This window comes from Cyclopterus lumpus, chromosome 8, assembly GCF_009769545.1.
Source record: "Cyclopterus lumpus isolate fCycLum1 chromosome 8, fCycLum1.pri, whole genome shotgun sequence".
Classification (NCBI taxonomy): domain Eukaryota; kingdom Metazoa; phylum Chordata; class Actinopteri; order Perciformes; family Cyclopteridae; genus Cyclopterus; species Cyclopterus lumpus.
The window spans coordinates 16,935,346-16,956,011 of record NC_046973.1 but is presented as its reverse complement, the minus strand read 5'-3'; the positions used below and the strand labels follow the sequence as shown (position 1 = coordinate 16,956,011).

General features: G+C 41.0%; 1 protein-coding gene across 2 annotated transcripts in view; it reads left to right on the top strand.

Annotated features, from left to right (window-relative positions):
- asic2 (acid-sensing (proton-gated) ion channel 2) overlaps positions 1-19,297 on the top strand; it is a 270,743-nt gene extending 251,446 nt beyond the window's left edge. For both annotated transcript variants that reach the window (XM_034539419.1, XM_034539418.1), the window contains exons 2-10: positions 114-264; positions 7,294-7,421; positions 11,521-11,671; positions 11,986-12,042; positions 16,245-16,398; positions 17,251-17,342; positions 17,791-17,870; positions 18,467-18,535; positions 19,196-19,297. In XM_034539419.1, coding sequence (XP_034395310.1) covers positions 114-264; positions 7,294-7,421; positions 11,521-11,671; positions 11,986-12,042; positions 16,245-16,398; positions 17,251-17,342; positions 17,791-17,870; positions 18,467-18,535; positions 19,196-19,297 — 984 coding nt within the window. The remainder of the gene's footprint in view (positions 1-113; positions 265-7,293; positions 7,422-11,520; positions 11,672-11,985; positions 12,043-16,244; positions 16,399-17,250; positions 17,343-17,790; positions 17,871-18,466; positions 18,536-19,195) is intronic.
- The last annotated feature ends 1,369 nt before the right edge of the window (positions 19,298-20,666 follow it).

The following is a 20,666-nucleotide window of genomic DNA, read 5'->3' as shown; positions in this document are numbered from 1 at the left end:
CGTGGCCAAGAAGATGGTGATAAATTGGCTCCATCAATGTTTTTACAGTGCGTCCGCGTCAGAGGGTTCATCATCACTTATCGGTCCTTTCTTTCTCTGCCGTCTCCTGTCAGGTGTTCACCAGGTATGGGAAGTGCTACATGTTCAATGCTGTCGAGGAAGGGAAGACACTCCGCACCACCATGAAGGGAGGGACAGGAAACGGCCTGGAGATCATGCTGGACATCCAGCAGGACGAGTACCTGCCAGTGTGGGGGGACACAGGTACGCATGACCACCTTGCTCACCTGTCCTGCTTCATTTGAACAGATTAGAGTGAAAAACGCCACCCTCTTCCAAACCTTTCTTAACTCAAGAAAGAGAAAGTCTAAAGAAAATGTTTTTTTTCTTCATCACCTTGTGCTGTATTTAAGTATAACTAATTAGGGTAATTTCTTTGTGTGTTTAAAGTCATAAGATCACTGTTGCCAGGTAGCGTACAATAAAAACTGCCTTGTTTTGCTTCCAAAAATAGTTAGTAATTATGTAATGTATGTCAGAACCTTATGCTCAGAAAGTCAAGAATATCACATTATTTTCTCCCTCTTATCTTCTCAATCACACCACCAATCATTTGGTGGTACATTGGGTCCCTTTTACCTTTTTCATAGATGAGATTCAAGCTCTTACTTATCATGAAATATGACATAAAATACATTTTTACACAGGATACAAAACCTTATATACAGGATCTCGTTTTGCTGCCTTCTTTTTTTTCAATTCAATTCAGTTTATTTTGTATAGCCCAATATCACAAATTACAAATTTGCCTCAGAGGGCTTTACAATCTGTACACATACAACATCCCTGTCCCAGGACCTCACATCGAATAAGGAAAAAGTCCCCAAAAATAACCTTTCACAGGGAAAAAAAGGGGAGGAACCTTCAGGAGAGCAACAGAGGAGGATCCCTCTCCCCGGATGGACAGATGCAATAGATGTCATGTGTTCTTTCTGTCTTTCCCTCTATTTACTATGGGAATATATCAAAACTGAAGTAAATAAAATAAATAAACAATCAAGTAAATTAATTATTTCAAACTCTCCCAATTGTGTCCCACAATGAGCCTTTGAGTCACAAGTAGTTTTTCATTCACATGATTTAATTTAGCCATACTTAACATTATGGCTAAATTAAAAGATTCAGGTTCCCCTAATGAAATCGCCCTAAAACAGGCACAAATATGTTCTTGAACATTATAAAAATACATCAGGTGAAATTATTGATATTGTTAACGTTAACAATTCTTTCTTCTTTTTTTTTAATGTTGTTCCCACTGGCTTGGGTTGATAAAGTATTGCACTGTACTCAAAGATTTGCTCACACAATAAAAAAAAATTCAAAAAAAGAAAGAAGCTGATTTGTAAAGCACAAGCACCTTTTTTGGAGCACTTCTTGCTACACATAATTCAAACTTGTTCTGCTGCTGTATTCATTCTGACTCTAAACAAAGTGCATTGTCAGTCACTGCACCTCCGGTTTTGAATGGCTATGACAATATGTGTCCTTGCTAACTTGTTACTTATCATAATACATATACAAATCCATTTCAAGTTCAACACGGAAGCCTCTTTGATAATCTTTATTACAAAGATTATTCACCATCCTGATGCGCATACTGGAGATCTTGTTAGTGGCTCAGATTGAGTATTTTATGGAGGCTTGCTCCCTGAATGTCTCCACCGTGAAGCTCATTGAATGAGCGGCTCACGTCTGAACCAGTGGGTCAGACGTTCCCAGAGGGGCTAGCACAGCTCCGAGGAGCCCAGTAGATGGGCGTTATTTACTTTAGGCTCAACTTAAGGAAGATCCATCATCAAAAGATCACAACCTATCAATCCTATTCATGTTCTTCTGTGGACAGCAGGCCCCTCAGCCCCCTTTCCTGAACTCGTCTTGGTTGTATTTATGTTCAATCAGACTACTCGAGCCACCCCACTGGCAACATGTGGAGCTTCTTCTCCCAGCAGGCGTCAGTTTCCAATGTCCATGTTTATCGCTGTGTGGTTTAATTAACCCAGATGAGCTGAGTAGGCCTCAGCAGGGACTGTAGTGTTTCCTCAACTGAGCCAGATCCCATTGCTGTGCAGACATGATGGACACACACTGCTCAGGGACTTATCCCCCATCTTCTCCCACCAATTACCTTTTTTATTTCTCCAACCAATACCCACACCGTCTACCCTCCCGTGGGTTCTCTTATTGTTCATCATCTAGAGGCCAGCAGTCGGTCTCTGGGGTTCTATTAGCACACTGCTCTCTCCAGGGAGCTGCAGGGCAGCCATGATACTCCTCCTCACTTCATCGTGATGGACAAACATATAACAAAATAATGGTTCATTGTATGAAAAAGGAACAAGACTGATATGAGTTTGATTGGTGGGAGAAAACAAACGGCCTGTTGCCTGGATACCCGGCGTTCTCCTCATCGTGTTGCTGACCAGAGCTCAGTGGTAGAAATAAAGTGATTTCCTTCTGTTATTTCCATCCATACTGTTCTCACATCAAACCGTAAATTAACACATGAAGGGTACCAGGAATTCAGTTTGTATTGTATGCATGTCATCTGCAGATGGAGATGAGAAAGAAAAGAAAAGTAACCTTTTGGTTCCACAGATACTCCTGTTACAACATGTTGACAAGTTTCTTGTTTTTAAGATTGATGTAATAAAGAAAATGCAGAGAAAGGTAATTTAAAATGAGTTAGAAATATCTCCCACAACATTCACCTATGTTTATAAGAAGAAGAAGAAAAAACATCTCTCTCTCTATATATATATATATATATATATATATATATATATATATATATATATATATATATATATATATATATATATATATATATATATATATATATATATGTTTGCATCTTGTGAACTTGAGTTTCCAATCTTACATTGACCTTTTTTGAAAAGTAATTTGCAGTTGCAGCGTCAGGCAGTCTTGGATATTAGATTTGTCAAGCAGTCTTGATCAAAGTAGTCCGTTCACACACTCAGCACCCACCACATGTCTGCCTTCAGCAGCACAGCTACGAAATGTTTGCAGTGCGGAGACAAGACCTTAAAAAACATCACAGCCTGGGAAAACGAGTGATGAAATTCCTCTTCAACTTCTTCTCGTCTCAGGGACACAAAGATGTCAGGAAGCTCAACTTGAAGACCCAACATTTCAGAGTTCAACCAGTATCATTGATGGAGTGATGCTGAATGTGATACGCAACAACAACAAAAAAAGATATTGATTTATCGAACACTGTTTTATCTCCTCTCCAAGAGGAGAAATTAGAAAGAGGCATAGTCACATCAAGTTATTTATAATCTCTCCCTTTTTGCTCATGGATCACATCACCAGCCTGCGCTTTAAGTCTCCTTCTGTTTCTGTCTCATCATCCATCATCTCAGCTCTTGGCTCCTACACTGTGTGGAAAAGCGACGCGTGAAGCCCGACATGCATTTGAGTGTGGCGCTAAGATCTTTGCCTCTGCACTCTGTGTCTGCTGTTATTAAATCAAAGCGATGGTGAAAAAGCACTCTTGAGGAGCACCTGAAGGAGCTGAGAGAATGTTTGTTCAGCAACAGGTTAAACCAAGTGCAAAGCTGAAAACACCTTGATCCTTTTATCTTTTCTGCTTTTGGTCTCTTCCCCTTTGAGGTGTTTTGCTCAGTGGGATGTTTGCGTCTCTGCAATCTTTGTCAAACTATTACTTCCGCTGGTTGGAAGCGTATTCTTCTTGAAGTGCACCAGACATTGGTGAGGACACATGGCGGAAAGAGGTTTCTGTTTTTTTTTTTAAAGAGATATCTATAATTAATGGTGGTGTTGGTGAACTTCAACTGCTTTTATCATAAGTGGCACAAGCCGCCTCTGCGGCGCTCATTTGCTTCTTTTTGGAGGACATTTATTTCATGTTCAACCTTCTTGTAAATTGTGAGTTGTCTCTGCGGATGCAGAAGGTACATTTGCACCCAACAGCCAAATTAGACATTTTTGCAAAACTGGGGCAATAAAACATCTGAGCATAATGTGATAGTTTCTCTGTGGCAGCCTCAGCGTGTGCACTGAGATTGGTTTATATTTTACATTTTTTTTAAAAGTGCCTAATGTAGTTTGATCACAAGTATTTGAACTACTAGGTTTAAAAGAGGACAATATATGAACTAAAAGTAGAGAAGCTAAGTATTCTAGATGCAGTGTGACATTTTGTTGTTGTATTTTAAACATACATTCATAAACACTCAAGCATTTCACGGACCAAGTTCCTCATTCACCCCAGTTGATCCTCTCCTGTACCTCTCATGCTCTCTCAGACCCAAACACATGAACCACCTGAATGTATTCACTGTCATACAAAGCACCAAGATCTAAGTTATGATTGTAGCAGCAGCAGATAGCGCCGTAATTGACCCCAACTCATCATTTGAAGTCAAATGTGCGTGATAGTGGTGATGAAATACATAGTAACTCCAAATCTTTGCAATCTTTTTTTGTTCAGCCAGTGGCGCACTCAACACAATGGCATTCTGGGACAAATCCCGTGGGGCTGCCGTCAGTGGAGCGTCCAAAAAGGAAATCAATAAAAGTATTCTCCGGCCCTGTTTGTCTCTTTACGGCCCCCTCGGTGTGCCTGTCAGAGCATGCTGCGTGGGGGTCCAAGATTGGGCTCACTGGCCAATCACATTCAAGTTATCATAGGCTCCACTATTGCCTAATCCCTCATCCCTTTGTTGCGGCTGTAAAAACAGTGGACACATTGTTTCGAGTGTCACAACCACCTCCAAAGTATCTGAATTAGTGATGGTTGCAATAGATACATATGTTATTACATTACATATTTGTATACAGGGCCGAGTGCTCCAGTGTTATGCTAAAGTCTTACGCAAAGTAAGTGTTTTGCATACTGGATGACAGTGACGCTCAAGGTCAATTATCATTAATCTTGATCATCTTTTGATATGAAAAGCAGAACAGAGCGGAGCACAAACAAGCTCAGCGAGCCCTGTTTGCTCTGATCTCTAACTCACTCACACACACTCATTTTTGTGCAAATGTAAATATGTAATTTTCACTCTTAGTGAAGAGATCGGTGTCTTTGCACATGATCATATTTCAAGCTTCTCAGTTGAGAAGATCTGCTTGAGTCTGAATATGTTATTCAGACTCAGAACGCCATGACATTTTCAAAATGCATTTTCAAATAACATTTTCTTTTCATCATTGTGGATTCATATTAATATATGATGAAAGTGAAACACTTTCACAGTTACTGAGAAAATCTTCTAATCCGTATCATTGTACCCAGCACTCACTGCGAAGATCGGACATCAAGTCCAATATATATGAATCCAATATATTTGAACATTCAATTTTTGTTTTACAGCACTTTGGTTGACAAATGGTCAACACACAACAGCTGAACACATTATTATTATTGATAGATATTACGGTGCACTATATCATGTTAGTGCAGCTATGTTTACAACCATGTAACAACAGAAAAGTGCATCTTATTGAACATCTGCCTAGTTTTTGTGTTAAAGGATAACATTGATGTTATTTTAACTTTTTATTATTATTAACTCATTCCTTGAACACAGACCATAATCAACAATGTTTGCTGCTAAGCTATTGCATAGGCAGTGACAATCTGATAGCGTATGCCTCTTATAGAAATCCATTGTAATACATATACCATTAAAAACACATTCAAGAGCCAAACTGGGCGTCATATTCCTTCATCACAATTAACAGGTAGTGCAGTTAGTGCCTATATGTGTGTTGTGCAGACACCACTTTGAAGGCTCGGGCATGCAGTTGCTTATTTACAATGTTAAGTGTTCTTTATAATGAAGGCATATGTCACCCAGTGCAACAGTGTGGCTTTTTTATGTGTGTTTTGATTGTCTTTGGACTACTATTGGAGCATTAGTCTAATATCATATCATCATTTCACATGCCACTAACTAAAATATATGGTAATGTATAATAAAATGAAGGTTTTAAGTCTTCAAATTACAAATGGGGACATCCTAATCCAAACACAACTTTGTCTAGTGACCTGGTTTAGTCTGCTTTGATAACGTAGTAGCAAATTGTCTGGTTTAAGTCTGTATTAAGCCTCAAAACCTCTTATGAGATTTAGTCTGATTTGCTGATGTAGACACTGGTTTGGTGAACTGGAACTCCAACTGCAAACCAGACCTCATCGGCCCCCGCCATCGGTGTTGGATCTCACTCGGGCTCTTGTGGCTGAAGGGCCAGATCCCAACAGCTGGGTTTGAACATCTGGAGTGGAGGCTGTTATGCGTGTTATTGTTATATAGTCAGCGGTCACATATGGGTGAATTGTTCAGGTGTTGTTTCCCCATATTCAGTATACTGCTCTGGAAACGTATTGTGCTGCAGTAATCTTTTCCCAGTGAATTCAGTAAATTATGCCGATTCAATTAAATGTTTGTGCTAAATGAACAGAGAGCTAATAGCTTCTTAATGGTACAGCGAACACAAGGACAAGAGCTGGACAGAGTAGCATGAGACATAAAGGACATAAAACCAGCCACCTCCAAGTACGAGACCTTCATTACGCAGGACATGGTACTATATTTTACAGGACACACACACACACAGATTATCTCTCTCAAACAGCCAATGTTTCTTTCATACTCTTTTTTCAAAACGTAATCACATCCACGCACACACTATACTGTACTATACGGGAATTGTTGTTTTCAAACACACGTTTGATTCCTTCATCTATTATTTTATATTAATTAATTCGAGCTGTCGCCACATCCGTTGCTGCCGGTGTTTGATTGATGAGTGTATCGTTGAGAGAGATAATGCTATGTGGGTGTGTGCGTGTGTGTGCATACGAGTGATGTGAATTGCACGGTAAAGGTCATTTCATCTAGACATCACGAGCCTCCTTCTTCTCGCAGGTGTTTTAAGTCAAGACTAATGGGCCGGCAGGTCACCGAGAGTTTGTGTTATAATAAATAATCTTGAAACCTCGTAGCTTTGTGTCGAAAGAGGAACATTTGCTAAATGCTTCATACAGGAAATTCAGTTTTTGACTCTGCAGCATCTGTTGTGTATGAACAGCTTTTTTTTTCGCTCTTTTATTCCCTGAGCAATTTATCTGAACTAGTCAAAAAAGCCAAAGACATTTAAGTTGTTTTTCTTCACATATGGGTTTGTTTATTGCCTGAATAAATCATCTAACCTAGTCTTACCATCTGTCTTCATTTCCAGAGGATACAGCCTTCGAGGCAGGTGTGCGTGTGCAGATCCACAGCCAGGCGGAGCCCCCGTTCGTTCACGAGCTGGGCTTTGGCGTGGCCCCCGGCTTCCAGACTTTTGTAGCCACACAGGAGCAGAGGGTAGGTGTCCCTCTCTTCCACTTCTACACAGTTAATAGCTTTTCTCCTCCTTGTGTTGCGTTTCACTTCTAATCCACATGCTCAGCTTATCGCTGAATTTTTTTTTTATAAACTTCAGTGATTTATTGCTTGCCATAACGGGCATGATGTGATTGTGTGCAAAGCATGTGTGTGTTCTTGTACTTATATCCCGGTGGGGACTTTTATCTGAGTGCACACAGACCCATGGGGACACGTGTCACCGCGGGGACCAAAAATTAGGTCTCCACCGGCACACCACTCCCACGAGCTTCAAAACAATAGACAAGCCCAATGCAGTCCCCATAAATGCATTTCAATTGTTATGTTACTTTTCATATCGATATGTTTGTGTACTTTTATGTTTTGATGCATTGGACACATCTTTTTTTTGAACATTGAATTTAACTGAATGAAATTGAATTGTCAAAATTCTCTGATTGTAGCATTTCAGCTTTGTTATCGTTAAAAGAGCTGAGATGCTCAATAGGACACTGAATATGTGTTAGGAGGTCAACCAGATCATATCCCCAAACTGGTAAAACATGTTGTGGAGGTCCACATGCCCACTGCACGCCTGTGTGTGTGTGTGGCATGTGTCCCAGTACCCTCTAAACCCTAAATTGGCCTCTGTCGCCTCATGTGGTTTGTTACCTAACAAATGATAATGTCCCCCACTGTCAGTGGCTTTGTCCTTGTTGGAAGGGATGTGCTTCACTCCAACTCAGCCCCACTCCATCATACTGAAGCTTTGTTCCACACATGGACAACATTAAAGGTCTCACCGAGGACAGATCGTTACACATGCTGCATCCTCATAATTAAAATGATTCCATCCAGTTCAAACACAAAGTAGTCTCTAAAAGTCAGTTTCCACCGCTGAACTTCTTACTATTTGTAATATTCGCTGCGATACAGAGTGTCACCTCAGCAGGAAGGAAGCAGAAGAGATCTATCCAGTGATCTTTAGGCCTCCTGGGTAATGAGCCTCCAGGGTTCCTGTCATCTTTCAGCCCAGTTCTATGACTGGCAGGGCTGAAGGCAGTTCCTCCTCTGCCTTCCTGCTATGAAAACACTGCCCCTTTCCACAAGTCCGCACAGTGGGGAACACAGCAAATTTAGCTCCAGCTAATTAATGCACAATTGCACTTTGTGTCAGACGTCTGGGAAAATGTCTCCTGCTGCGAGATGTTCCCACCTGTCTTTTTAAGCTTCTTCTTCTTCTGCAGAAACCCAGAGGGCACTGTTTGATATGTTCAAAAACAATCCTAATAATGATGATTGGGAAGAGTATCTGGGTCACAGACTTGGGATGGGGCCTTGTGGAACACATTTTAAAAAGCCTCAGTGATTGGTTGATCTTTGTAATGGAAACCAATCAGTCTTCCTGTGAAAATGACTTTGACAAAGAGTTTAAATTAGCTTATTTTGGCTAATAATGTTGGGCCTCGATCAAAGCAGCTCAATCAAGTGAGCGATAAGCACAAAGTGCACAGCCTACAGTAAGGGTTTGAATGCATCTTCACACTTTTAAATTAAAGCTCTCCAAACATAGAAATTGTTTTTGATTAAAGCTAAAAGGGCACGGTGTTCCCTTAGTTGAGAAAGCCACTCTTGAAAAGGATTTTTTTTTAAACTCTCCATTATACTATGTCCACTTGCACTTCAGGTTAAATTGACTAGAATCAGTGGTCAAAGGTCACTGTGACCTAACAAATCAGGTTTTTTGGCCACAACACAGGGATTAATTAGCTAATTATCACAATTTCACACAAATGTCCAATAGTATAAAATTATTCATAATTAGTTATAGATACTTTGCACAGACATGTATTTAAAATACAACTTGACTGCTTGGGGTACAAAGTTTTGATGTAACAAGTGCTCTATAGTTTCCATTTCTGCTCACCCAACCAGCACTAATAGAATGACCTTATTAAAACCCACTATGCCAAAACTTTTTTAGCAATGTTCCCTGCTGACCAACTTGCAAAGCCTAATTGAAGCATTGCTCTGGTACAACAGGGGAACGGAACATTGATTAATAACACCCTGAGTGGGGCACAGGCCTTGTCTCTTATTAGATAGATCATAATCAGGTCAATTTAGGGTGAAAATAAAAGTGATATTGAGCACAATGGATTATCTGATTACAGAGAAATAATCAGCTCTCCGATCAGCCACATCTGACTCTAATTAGCCAAGAAGTGAAGATTAGCTAAGGTGTGAAGGTGATTTTAAAGGTTGAGGATTGCTGTGGAGCACCTTTCTTTAGTCCCTAATATAATTAATAGCATCTGGATGTCAGTATTCATTGCTTGTGCTTGCTGCTGGCTTCAGGGAGGGCATGTTTAATTATAACAGTAGACATAGTGGCCGTGTCCAGAAATGACTCGAGGCTAGATTGCTGTTTTCGATTGTGTTTTAATTTATTGCCCTGTGTGTTGGTGAAGTGATCTGAAGACCTAAAGCATCAACCTCCTTAGGAAGCACAGATACAACTTCGCCTGAAAGAGGAGGCAGGGTTTCAAATCCTGTCAGTGCTAACAAGCAAACTGCGGCCAAATTTCACCTGGCAGGATGTTGTGTTTTGCCTCATCCGAAAAATTGCTCTTTTGGCAGAAGAAGCTTCAGTTGGGACGCATTGTGATGACAATGAAGGGAACTGGGGGAAAGAGGGTGATGGTTGATGGATACCGAGTGTGGGCTAGAGCTCGCTGCCTGTGTTTTGGAGCAGATGGGCCTCCACACCGCTCGGCCCGGTGTCCCTCCTTCATCTGCTGTCCCAGTCCTTAGAGCCACAGGAGCAGGAGGAGAACATTTGGAGTCGTTGTGCTCCCATTGCCAGGCGGCATGGGATTTTTCTGACAGAGTCTGGCTATCTGTTGAATTGTTTTCCGCATCGCCTGGTTTGTTGTGTTTCTCTTCTGGTGCTCTCCATTGGCTGGTTTTCAACGACTAAGGAACTAATTTGGAGGGCTGCTGTATGGATCTGTCCACATTATACATGGACTTTTCAATGAGAAAAATAGGATTTGTAAAAAATACTGTGTAGGATATCCAAAAAACCTCAAAAGCATATATATATATATATATATATATATATATATATATATATATATATATATATATATATATATATATATATATATATATACCTCAGACCGAGAGCAAGCACTGTTGCTACTGCCGGCCACAGTAGCTGCAAAACTCAATCGACTTGCGAGCAAATGTCCGTTAGAGCTAAACCTTGGATTCACTTTTTAATTGGCTAATCCATTGAGTTGTTATTGTTATATACTATACAGTTGAAGCTGACAAAAAATGATAAATGAATGTCAATTCACATAATCACTAATAGTTTAAATGTCTGTACGAGTTTGTTCGAAATGAGAGCACAAGTAGGAGACAGATGAAGTTTAACATGGTTTATTGAAAGTTCTCAATAAACCAGGACCAGTGATGATGGCAGGTGAGGGCAGGAGGCTGAAGAGGAACAAGGTGAACGAGGGTGAGGTTGGAAGCAGGCTGGCAGACAGGTGTATGATACTGAGGCGCAAGGGGAAAAAAACGGGATTAAGCACAGCAACAAACGCACAAGGAGATAATACACTAAAGCCGGAACACAAGGCGCAGCATGAACGTGAGACTACCACATAGTGATCTGACAAGGGCCGGGCGGACCGCCAGTGTGGAAATATACTGCTGGGCTGATGAGTTGATGTATTCCAGGTGTGTTGCTTGGGGCAGGTAAAACAGCTTGCCAGCAATCAGGGAGCCAGGAGCCCGGAGAGTTAGTGGAGAAGCTAACGGCAACGAACACACACACACACACACGCACGCGCACACGCACACGCACACGCACACACGCGCACACGCGCACACGCGCACACGCGCACACGCGCACACGCGCACACGTGCACACGCACACCAGTATGACTGTGAAAAAGACATTAAAGTGCAATCTATATAGTGTTCTGTTTTTTAACTTTCTAGTGTGTGTGTGTTTGAGAGAAACTCCTAACAACCCCCCCCCCCCCCCCCCCCCCCCCCCCCCCACACCATGTGTTCTCACCTGCAGCTGACCTACCTGCCTCCCCCGTGGGGAGAGTGCGAATCGAAGGCTCTGGAGTCGGGCTTCTTCCAGGTCTACAGTGTAACTGCCTGCAGGATTGACTGTGAAACGCGCTACATCGTCGAGAACTGCAACTGCAGGATGGTGCACATGCCTGGTAAGCACCACTGCTGGAGTTCAGCACACACAAAAAAAGGCACTTTTGGGGGTGTATTGACCATGCACTGAGTTTTAGCTAGTTTGCAGTCATTTTTTTTTTAAGATTAGATTGCGACGGGAGGCCTCGTATAGATATCACAAGTCAATACAGGATTAGTTCTTGGCACAAAAAAATAAAACCTGGGATTATGTGTCTGGCAGGAAAAAGGTGCTGCGGCTCACATATTGTTTCTATATTCATCCAACTGTCTTTCAAGAACTTAATGTAAAGACTACCATTGACTAACTCCTCCTTTTTGAAACTGTTCTCAGGCGATGCTTCTTACTGCACGCCTGAGCAGTACAAAGACTGCGCCGAGCCTGCCCTTGGTAAGTCTGCATATAAACACAACCTCAGGAACACGACGACACACACACACACATGCAGTACTTTCTGGTTTACATATCATTATTTGCCTCTGCAAAGGATTATAATTATCTTTGTTCCCTGTTGATGCAGAGCTTTAATGCTAAACCTGCTTTAAAGATGAGCGACACCGCAGAGAATTTTAAGCTTGAGTCGGCTCAAGAGCAACTTTAAGTATATCATCTACTTTGGGAACGGGTGATAGCCACCGTCATACTGTCTGTTAAAAACACAATTTCCCAGTCAAGGAATAACTCTGTAACACAACTGGCCAAAGCTCCTCCAGTACATCCTATGAATGGAGGAAAGTGTGCTACTTAACTTTCTGATTCATAAAGAGAACAGGATTGATCTCAATATTTCCCCTTGTGTGTGAAGAGCTCATCAAGTCTGTAATCAACATCAGAGCAGACAATTTAATGGCTGGGTGGTCAGATAGATAATGGTGAAATATTTCCTTGCATTGATGTACATTCAACAGCCCTGAAAGAGGTTGTTGGCAGCCTTTTCTCCATCCTTTCTCATTTGAGATGTTAGATTAACTTTGTCAGTTTTATTTAATAGTGGCTCATTCAGCTGTTTTTTAAGATGAACTGATTATTTCCCATAATGTCTGTTTGCAAAAGCCGTAGACTCGAGACAGGGCTCATGAAATTCAGATGAGAAGGTTTCTTTATTTTATCCAAATTTAAATTCATTGAAAAATCTTTTAGAAGAGTGGTTTCTTATCTGTTTCTGATTTGAGAGCCTGTCCCGGCATGCATTGGAGTGCATGTTGCCAGCTTATTAAAAGACATGTAAGCACATATACACTTTTCAGTCACACATAAAGGGTCGGATATATTAGAATATGACCATAACGTATTTCCGTAAAGGCAGTTCAGTTCTGTTTTTGACTCCTGTCACGTGACATGACGATGCTGGATGCAGGAAGAACCACCGATTTTGCAGCTTTCTCGGTCAATATAGCGAGCACTGAGGCATTCAATGCATTTACCTTTTTAAAACAGATTGGACATCCACATAAAAGGTGTGAATTTCCCCTTCAATTAAGACTGAGTAGTCTTCTCCTTTTCAGTAACGCTAACAAAGCTACAACACAGAACAGAGACACAGTGGGGGAACATAATTAAACCATGATATGTCCTGATTGTCTGTGATGCATCCTTCTTGTGTTGCCGTAGTGATATGAGGTAAGTGAGATAATATTACAAATAATGAAGACAATTTTGTAATTTGGGGGCACTGACCATTTAAAAGCTATACTCTCACGAAGCAACGTAAGTGGTTGCCGTGGAAAGGCTTTATGATGAAAGATTAATTCATTTTCTTCCATAGTCATTAAGAAATGATAGTATGCTATAACATATTCTCAAGTAAAAGCACTGTTGGTAATATTAACTCTCATGCAATCTTCATTTTTTGATCAATACAAGTCAGTGAAAACATGAATAACACGCAGTTTGGATCATTGATTGCAAACTCTTGTTTTAAAGGCAGTGCCAATTAGCTATATCCGTTAAAAAAAAAAAATTTTTAAACATTCACGCAATAACTGTGTCACTCAAAGTTTTGGAGGCACTTTGTGATCGGAGACAGCTGTTCAGCTCTGAAGAACTTTTTTTTATCTAGTCAATTTGCTTTGGAGTTTCTATTCGCAGACGGGAAACTGTTATTTCCAATAGTTGTCATCGCTTTTCAAACAGAAGATGCCAAAACTGTCTTAAATACGTGTTATTGTTTTAAGATTTGAGAAAAAAAAACTCAAGGTATGAAGAAATGTATTATGGTAATTTTTATCTTTTATAGATTTTTTTTTTTTCGAGTAACAAAGAACGCGACAACATTGTAAATGACAAAAAAGAAGATTCAAATAAATAAATAGAAAAAAGAAGAAAATGAAAAAACAAATAGGGGGTCAACAATCGCTCTTTACACTATTTGGGATCATTCATTTCTGGTCACTTAATACCTTGAATGCTATCCACTTCTCCCAGCGCTGCTCATGGGTCCCTGATTTTAACCTTATTAAATGAGTAATTGTTTCCATTTGATGTATTTCCTCCTCAATGTCCAGTCACTGTCCTTGGCTTGGGGGGTCACTTTTAATCCAGTTCCTTGTGATGGCTAGTATCAAGATTTTATATAGATAATTGTCTTTCTTATGAATTAGATCACCATGTATTAGTCCCAGATAACGAGAGAGGCCGGTGAGGGCCTTAGAGAAAGAAAGAAAGAAATCATTTGAATGCACAAGGCCTTGGTCCCCGTGTATCCAATAATATCTCATTTGAATAAAAATAAGGGACCACAGAAAAGCAGTATTGAATTTTTCTCTTGCAATTACGTGACTGTGTGGTCCTACCGGCTATTAGAGCTCCGGGGGAGGGAGAGCTGCCAGGTGCTCTGTGATCTGTGGGTTCTGCCACAGAGCTGCCGCAGTGAGAAATAATTCTGATGACACTAACGTCTTCTTTCCATTCAGAGAATTTTAAATCCAGAGAAAGAAGGTTTCGGTAGAGCGAAACGACTCATTAGAGCTCTATTTATTACTTTGCAACTTCATAAATTCATCTTAGGAGAGTGATTTTTATCGGAGCCGGAGAAACTTTTGATGGAGCTATATTTGAAAAAGCCTGTGTGTCGCCTAACATTACAGTCACTGGGAGAGGGTTGGTGTTGGCTGTGGGCTTAACATGAAATCATACAATGCGTTTTTTTTAGTTTTTTGTCTTTCTCTCTCCCTGAGTCAATCTGCCAAAGCAGAGCCGTGAATAGAGCCCGGCATTCCTGCATCAGGACTTTGTCTCTGTCAGGGTGAAGGCTGTTTTCACGGATGCTGCTCGAGGGCGTGTTTGTGTTTTATATATTGTGACTTTGACAGTGACATTGACTTATACTGTCGTTCAGGCTTTTATGGAGTAAACATCCGCACGACTCGAGGCGCAGTGTGAATGAATTCATTTTGCCTGCGTTTGTAGGTACAGTATGTGTTTTTCATAATCGGAAATCTGACCCCCCCACCCCCGCCCCCTCTGTCTTCAGTTACAGGAAAACAGGGGGTCAGATTTCAGATCAAGAAAATAGGTGCAAGATGCATTTTCCTGAGGGGTGCTGCGTTGTGTACAAAGCTGCAGACGCTCCAGGTCTGTTTACTTGAATGTCTATTCGCTGTGATGAAGCGTTGACGTACAGCTGGCACGAACGCACCACAAATATGTGGTTAATTAAAAGTAATCTGGCTTTGGTGAGTTGTACCACGAGCACAATTCAACATAATGTTATTTCCCATTCGTAAGGTTTGGAGTTCACTGTCGCCTTGTTGAGATACCGATAAAAGGAAAAATAACATTATTAAAAACACATTAAACTCTAAATTACTCAATCCTTGATAAATAAAGCCTTGATAAATATGTCTATTTCCACTGCAAGTCATGAATACTTTATCAATTTATGTTTTGATGTATATTTCCCCAAAGAATGAAGGATGATTTTATCTATAAAATATCAGAAAATACCGAGCTCAATTATTTTTAAATTGATTGTTTCCAAATATAGAAAATCCTCACATTTGAGGCTGGGAGCAGCGAACATTGTTCTATCTATCTTGTGTATTTCAAAGATTAGAGTGATTTTCACAGTGACCTTAATGTATTAAGAATACTTTATAATGTCTTGTGTGATGTTTGTCTGTCATTTAGTATTTGGCACCTGGTGATTTGATCAAATTCAAAATGTTTGCATATCTCATAGTTTTTGAATAACATGCAGTAAATAGTTTGTGGTCAGTACGCTGTTTTACGCATTTAAGTATTAAAATAATATGGAGATTGCTTGATTTGTGCAAATAGCTGTCCTCTTTTCCTTTTCATTGCATCAATATACTAGTGACGAGCTCCGTCTGGGCAGAGGTTCTCCAAATAGACAGGAATACTTTGCTCTGCCAGTTGGATACAACATCGGGGTGGGGGTCCAACATGTATTTAGCAGTCATACTGCTAACTGGATATGTTCTGCCTTTTTTTTTTTTTTAAAGTGGAAGGCTCAGTATATCTGGGATTATATAAGGAAAAGTCTCAGTTTGTGTCTAATAGATCATTTCTTCTTTGTGCTCATCATCCTCAACCCCCCGCCCCCCCCCCCCCCCCCCCCCCCCCCCCTGAAGCTAAACTGTCGGCCGTGGAGAGCAGCAACTGCATGTGCAGGACGCCGTGCAACATGACCCGCTACAACAAAGAGCTGTCCATGGTCAAAATCCCCAGCAAGACCTCCGCCCGTTACCTGCAGAAGAAGTTCAACAAGTCGGAGAAGTACATCACGTAAGTATGCGAGTAACGCCACGGAATGGCGCTCCGATCGAGATGTTTAGGCCGACGACTAGAATTACCAAAGTGCATAGAATCAATGTAAACGACGCTTTAGATACATTTACCGTACGCTTGCACAATTTGGCTACGTTCCTGGAACGTTCATGGCCGGATGAGAACGTCATTAACATTGTGTTGGTATTAATCAATGTTTTCATTATACCTAAATGGTTGTAGATAGAAATGAGCAGTTGGGAAACTGATTCACACCAATTATTAATCTGGTTTGTCATGTGTCGTAGACCATGAATTACAGAGGGGGAAATTCTATGCAGGTCAATTGAAGACAAATCACCCATTTCACGAGTGTGTTCCAGTTTTCTCTGATGTCTTTACATGGTTTACAAAGGATGAAAAGAAAACTAGTTTAGAAACCGTCGTGATTGAAGCTCTAAGGAGTGCAGCTGATAATTTTGTAGGCATTTTTTTACCACTACATTTATTGTCAATACACCAATACAGGCAAGTATTCACACTTACACCAACCCATAACTTAAAGTCTCCACGCACTACCTGATGTGGGTGACAGCTGAGCATCCGGAGGAAACACACTTTAAATGGAAGAAACGTGTCCAAAAAAAGGATCTGATCCTCTTTGCTGCCCACGCTGTCTCCTATAGCACTTTTAATGATGAATTTAAAGAACTGGAATATCTGTGACAAGCTGAGCTACTGCCACACACATGTTCTCCTCCCACACATGGTTGCTCTGCCCTGTTGGATGGACTGTTGCTTGCCAAGTGATCGTCTGGTGCTGGATTCTTTAAGACTAATTCCCTTTTTTTTTTCTTTTTTTTTTTGCAGAGACAACATCTTAGTGTTGGATGTGTTCTTTGAGGCTTTAAACTATGAGACCATCGAGCAAAAGAAAGCGTACGAGGTGGCGGGCTTGTTGGGTAAGTTTTAGTCACTCTTAACTTTTATTTTCCAAACCTGGATCCAGTCTACATTAGTCCCAGTCATGCTACTTTTTGAATATGTGTTTTTTTTTTTAATTAATGGAAAATGGGCCCACTCTGAGTGATGGCAGAAGATTGATCTCATTCAAAGATGTCTGATTAGATGGTCATGATGTGTGTGACGAGTCATCAACAACATGTCAGCACTGTGACACGTGATGTTTGCTGGCAGGGAGCTATTTTGTCAGTCAAGTCACAGCCTCTATAAATGAAGAGTTGAAATGTGCCTCTTCACAATCTTCGACTGAACATAACGACCTTGCTTGTGTTCATTTCTTAGTGTTTTGCTGTAATTAGTTTCAGTACAGACCGGATTCAGGTTTTACGTCGTATAGCTGTGACCTATTCCGTTTCCCCTCTGTGTAACTGTGGCCTTCGTCTACAGGTGATATTGGAGGCCAGATGGGTCTGTTCATTGGAGCCAGCATCCTGACCATCTTAGAGCTGTTTGACTATGCTTATGAGGTCGGTCCTAAGATGCTGTGTTCTCACCAACGCATCACTCCTCTAACGGGTCTCACTCGGTGCAATAAACATCCATAGTTCTCGTTTGGTTTTTTTTTTTTCAGTGAAGACTGTTGGCCATGAAAGCTGTAAACAAAAGCAATGGTATTGATACAAAAAGCAGATTTTATACAAAGAGCTGGATTTACTTAATAACCAGCCTGATATGAAGGAATGTGTGATGGTGCTTTTCAATTACCTTTGCTTTACTGTGTGTCTCTCTTTAGAGCTTCTTATGCTGCTTTCAGCTGCGCAGGGTTCTGGCAAAGTAGTCTTTGTCTCCCCGAGGGGTGTAGAAATGCAAAGGAAAAGTCATTTTTTATTTTATTTTAATGGCCATAATAGAATAATAATGATTAGAACCCCTCATGTCGCTGACATAAGCACCTCTAAAGCTACTGTTAACAGTATGCATGCTCAAATAATTGTGATAGTGTAGTTTGTTGCCATATGCCACCAAATTATTTGTTTCAGCTTTGAAGTCAAATGTGCCATAACTGTTATAGAAGCTCTCTTCTTGTAATTATTAACTGGTGCTTTTATTAACCAATCTGCAGGTGGTGAAAGACAGACTACTGGATTTACTGAGCAGAGAGGAGGAGGAGGAGAGTCACGGAGAGGATGTGGTAAGTGTGGCCTTTTAACCTCATACTTGTCAATTTTCCTCAGAGTGCAATTTCACACTCTTTGACCACGCATATCAAACCTCGCCCTATCATTACCCCGCCACACAAGCGTGTAGAAAGGGCACCCTAGCAAACCTAAGACTGTGTTCAGACCGACGGGAGCCAATTTGGCAACAAAAGCTCAGCTCTTTGAAGGAGTTCCAAACAACGACGAGGATTCTCTTATTGGGGGGTGCAGCACCCTGCACACTCCTGAATAAGCATGAATAAATAAATAAACTTGCTGTGCCTTAATTGGTTAATTTGCCGACTACAAACCAGAGAGTCTAAAAATGCAGGAAGTTACTGTCATATTGAAGCAAATTAGTACAGCATAAACTGCTCCAGTACAGAACTCGATGGTCAAAGTCACATCTTTTGAATAAATCGTGTTAACTTATTGTCCTTTTTAACAACACATCTATTGTGACTGGGTTGTGCTGGCATGATGCACTCGTGTGTTAGTGGCTCGCTCTCCAGCCAAAGTAGCATGGCAATTAGCTCAACAAGTAAACAGAAACACCGATTTTAACAAGGATGTCTAAATTAATATTCCGTTGCCACTCTAGTCTGAACAAGCACTAAGACTCTGTCACTCTTCCTTTTTTTTTTTTCCCCCAGAGTTCCTGTGACCCAGTGGCAAACCACTCGGAGTCCATCAGCCACACTGTGACAGTCCCCCTGCAGACAACGCTGGGCACCTTGGAGGAGATTGCCTGCTGAGGCCCTCCCCCCTTGTCCCTCAGAGCCACGCACACCCAGAGGCTGCCTCCACTTGGTGGCGCCACATCCTCTGTTAGGGCATCCTGCAGGTCCCTAACAGGGGAGGGGAGGACAAGAACAGGGACTGGCCTCGGGACAGCGCTGCACTCTGTCAAACCGCCCTGTCTGAGGCACTAATGGGGATTAAGGAGCTGTCAGCTGGACTTATACGCCCTCTCTGTCAGCCTGCACTGTACTGTGGTGGGAGTGTGGCCTCCATTGTGCCCGACCAGTGCAGTGGGGTCTGTGTCTCCAAATTCACGCGCACAGAAAATCAGCGACTGGGTGGGACAGCAATGAAGGGGGATCATCCCCTGTGCAGCATATCTATGTAACAAACACATTAATATGTCGCTCACTGCCAAAATGAACTGTACAAACCTGGTTTTGAACTGCATGCGTCAATCTATCTTGCTCTCTTTGCTGATGCATATGCTGGACTGCAGTGTTGCTTTACTTTACATGTGTGCAATTTGTCTCTCTCTATCTGCAGGACAGGCCTGTGACGAAGGCCCAGGTGTAATATCAAACTTCGAATGTACAGATTGAACATATGGTTGTTTAAAATCATAGTTCAAATGAGACCACCCCTTCGAAAATGTATTCTGAAGAGCAATTTATCATTTCTTAGTTTGTCTTTAATGGGAAGGAGGTTGGTGATGTATGACCATTATTGAGGGGGGGGGGAAAAAACTAAACAAATTTGATCACTGAAAATAGTAAAATTCTAATATTTTGCAGTCTGCATTTTGCATATTCTTTTCACCCGTCAGTTCCAGTTTAGTCATCTTACTAAAAGGCATGTTTGCGATGTGACTCCAGGAGTGTTAAGCTGTTCCCTACAGACATCTTTAAAGGGATGTCATACTCCTACTGTCAATTTATATGAATAAATTGCTTCTAGTTGCTTCACCTCAACCCAGCACACAGCTGAGAGGTAAAATGTGAATTTATTTGCTTGCCAGACAGCCATGTACAAAACACTGCTACAAATGAATATGACTGTTGTCAACCCTTTATTTCATTAAGAGAATGTCATTTCAGACTGCTATTACCACTTTATTAAAAGTGGCATCATTTTGTCTTTCACAAAACAAAAAAAAAAGAAAACATTTTCATGGTCATATAAAAGATTACAAAGCACCATGAGGAGGGTTCAGCTAGGATTTGTTTTTGGAGTATAGGGTCTGCTATGATGTGGTGTAAATATCTGTGGGGGGGGGGGGTTGTTGTTGTAGAAACGGGTACCACGCAGACCTGAATCGGATTTTAATCTAAAAGAAATTCAGTAAAACATTCACTCCGGGGTGCAGAAGTGACTTCATATTTG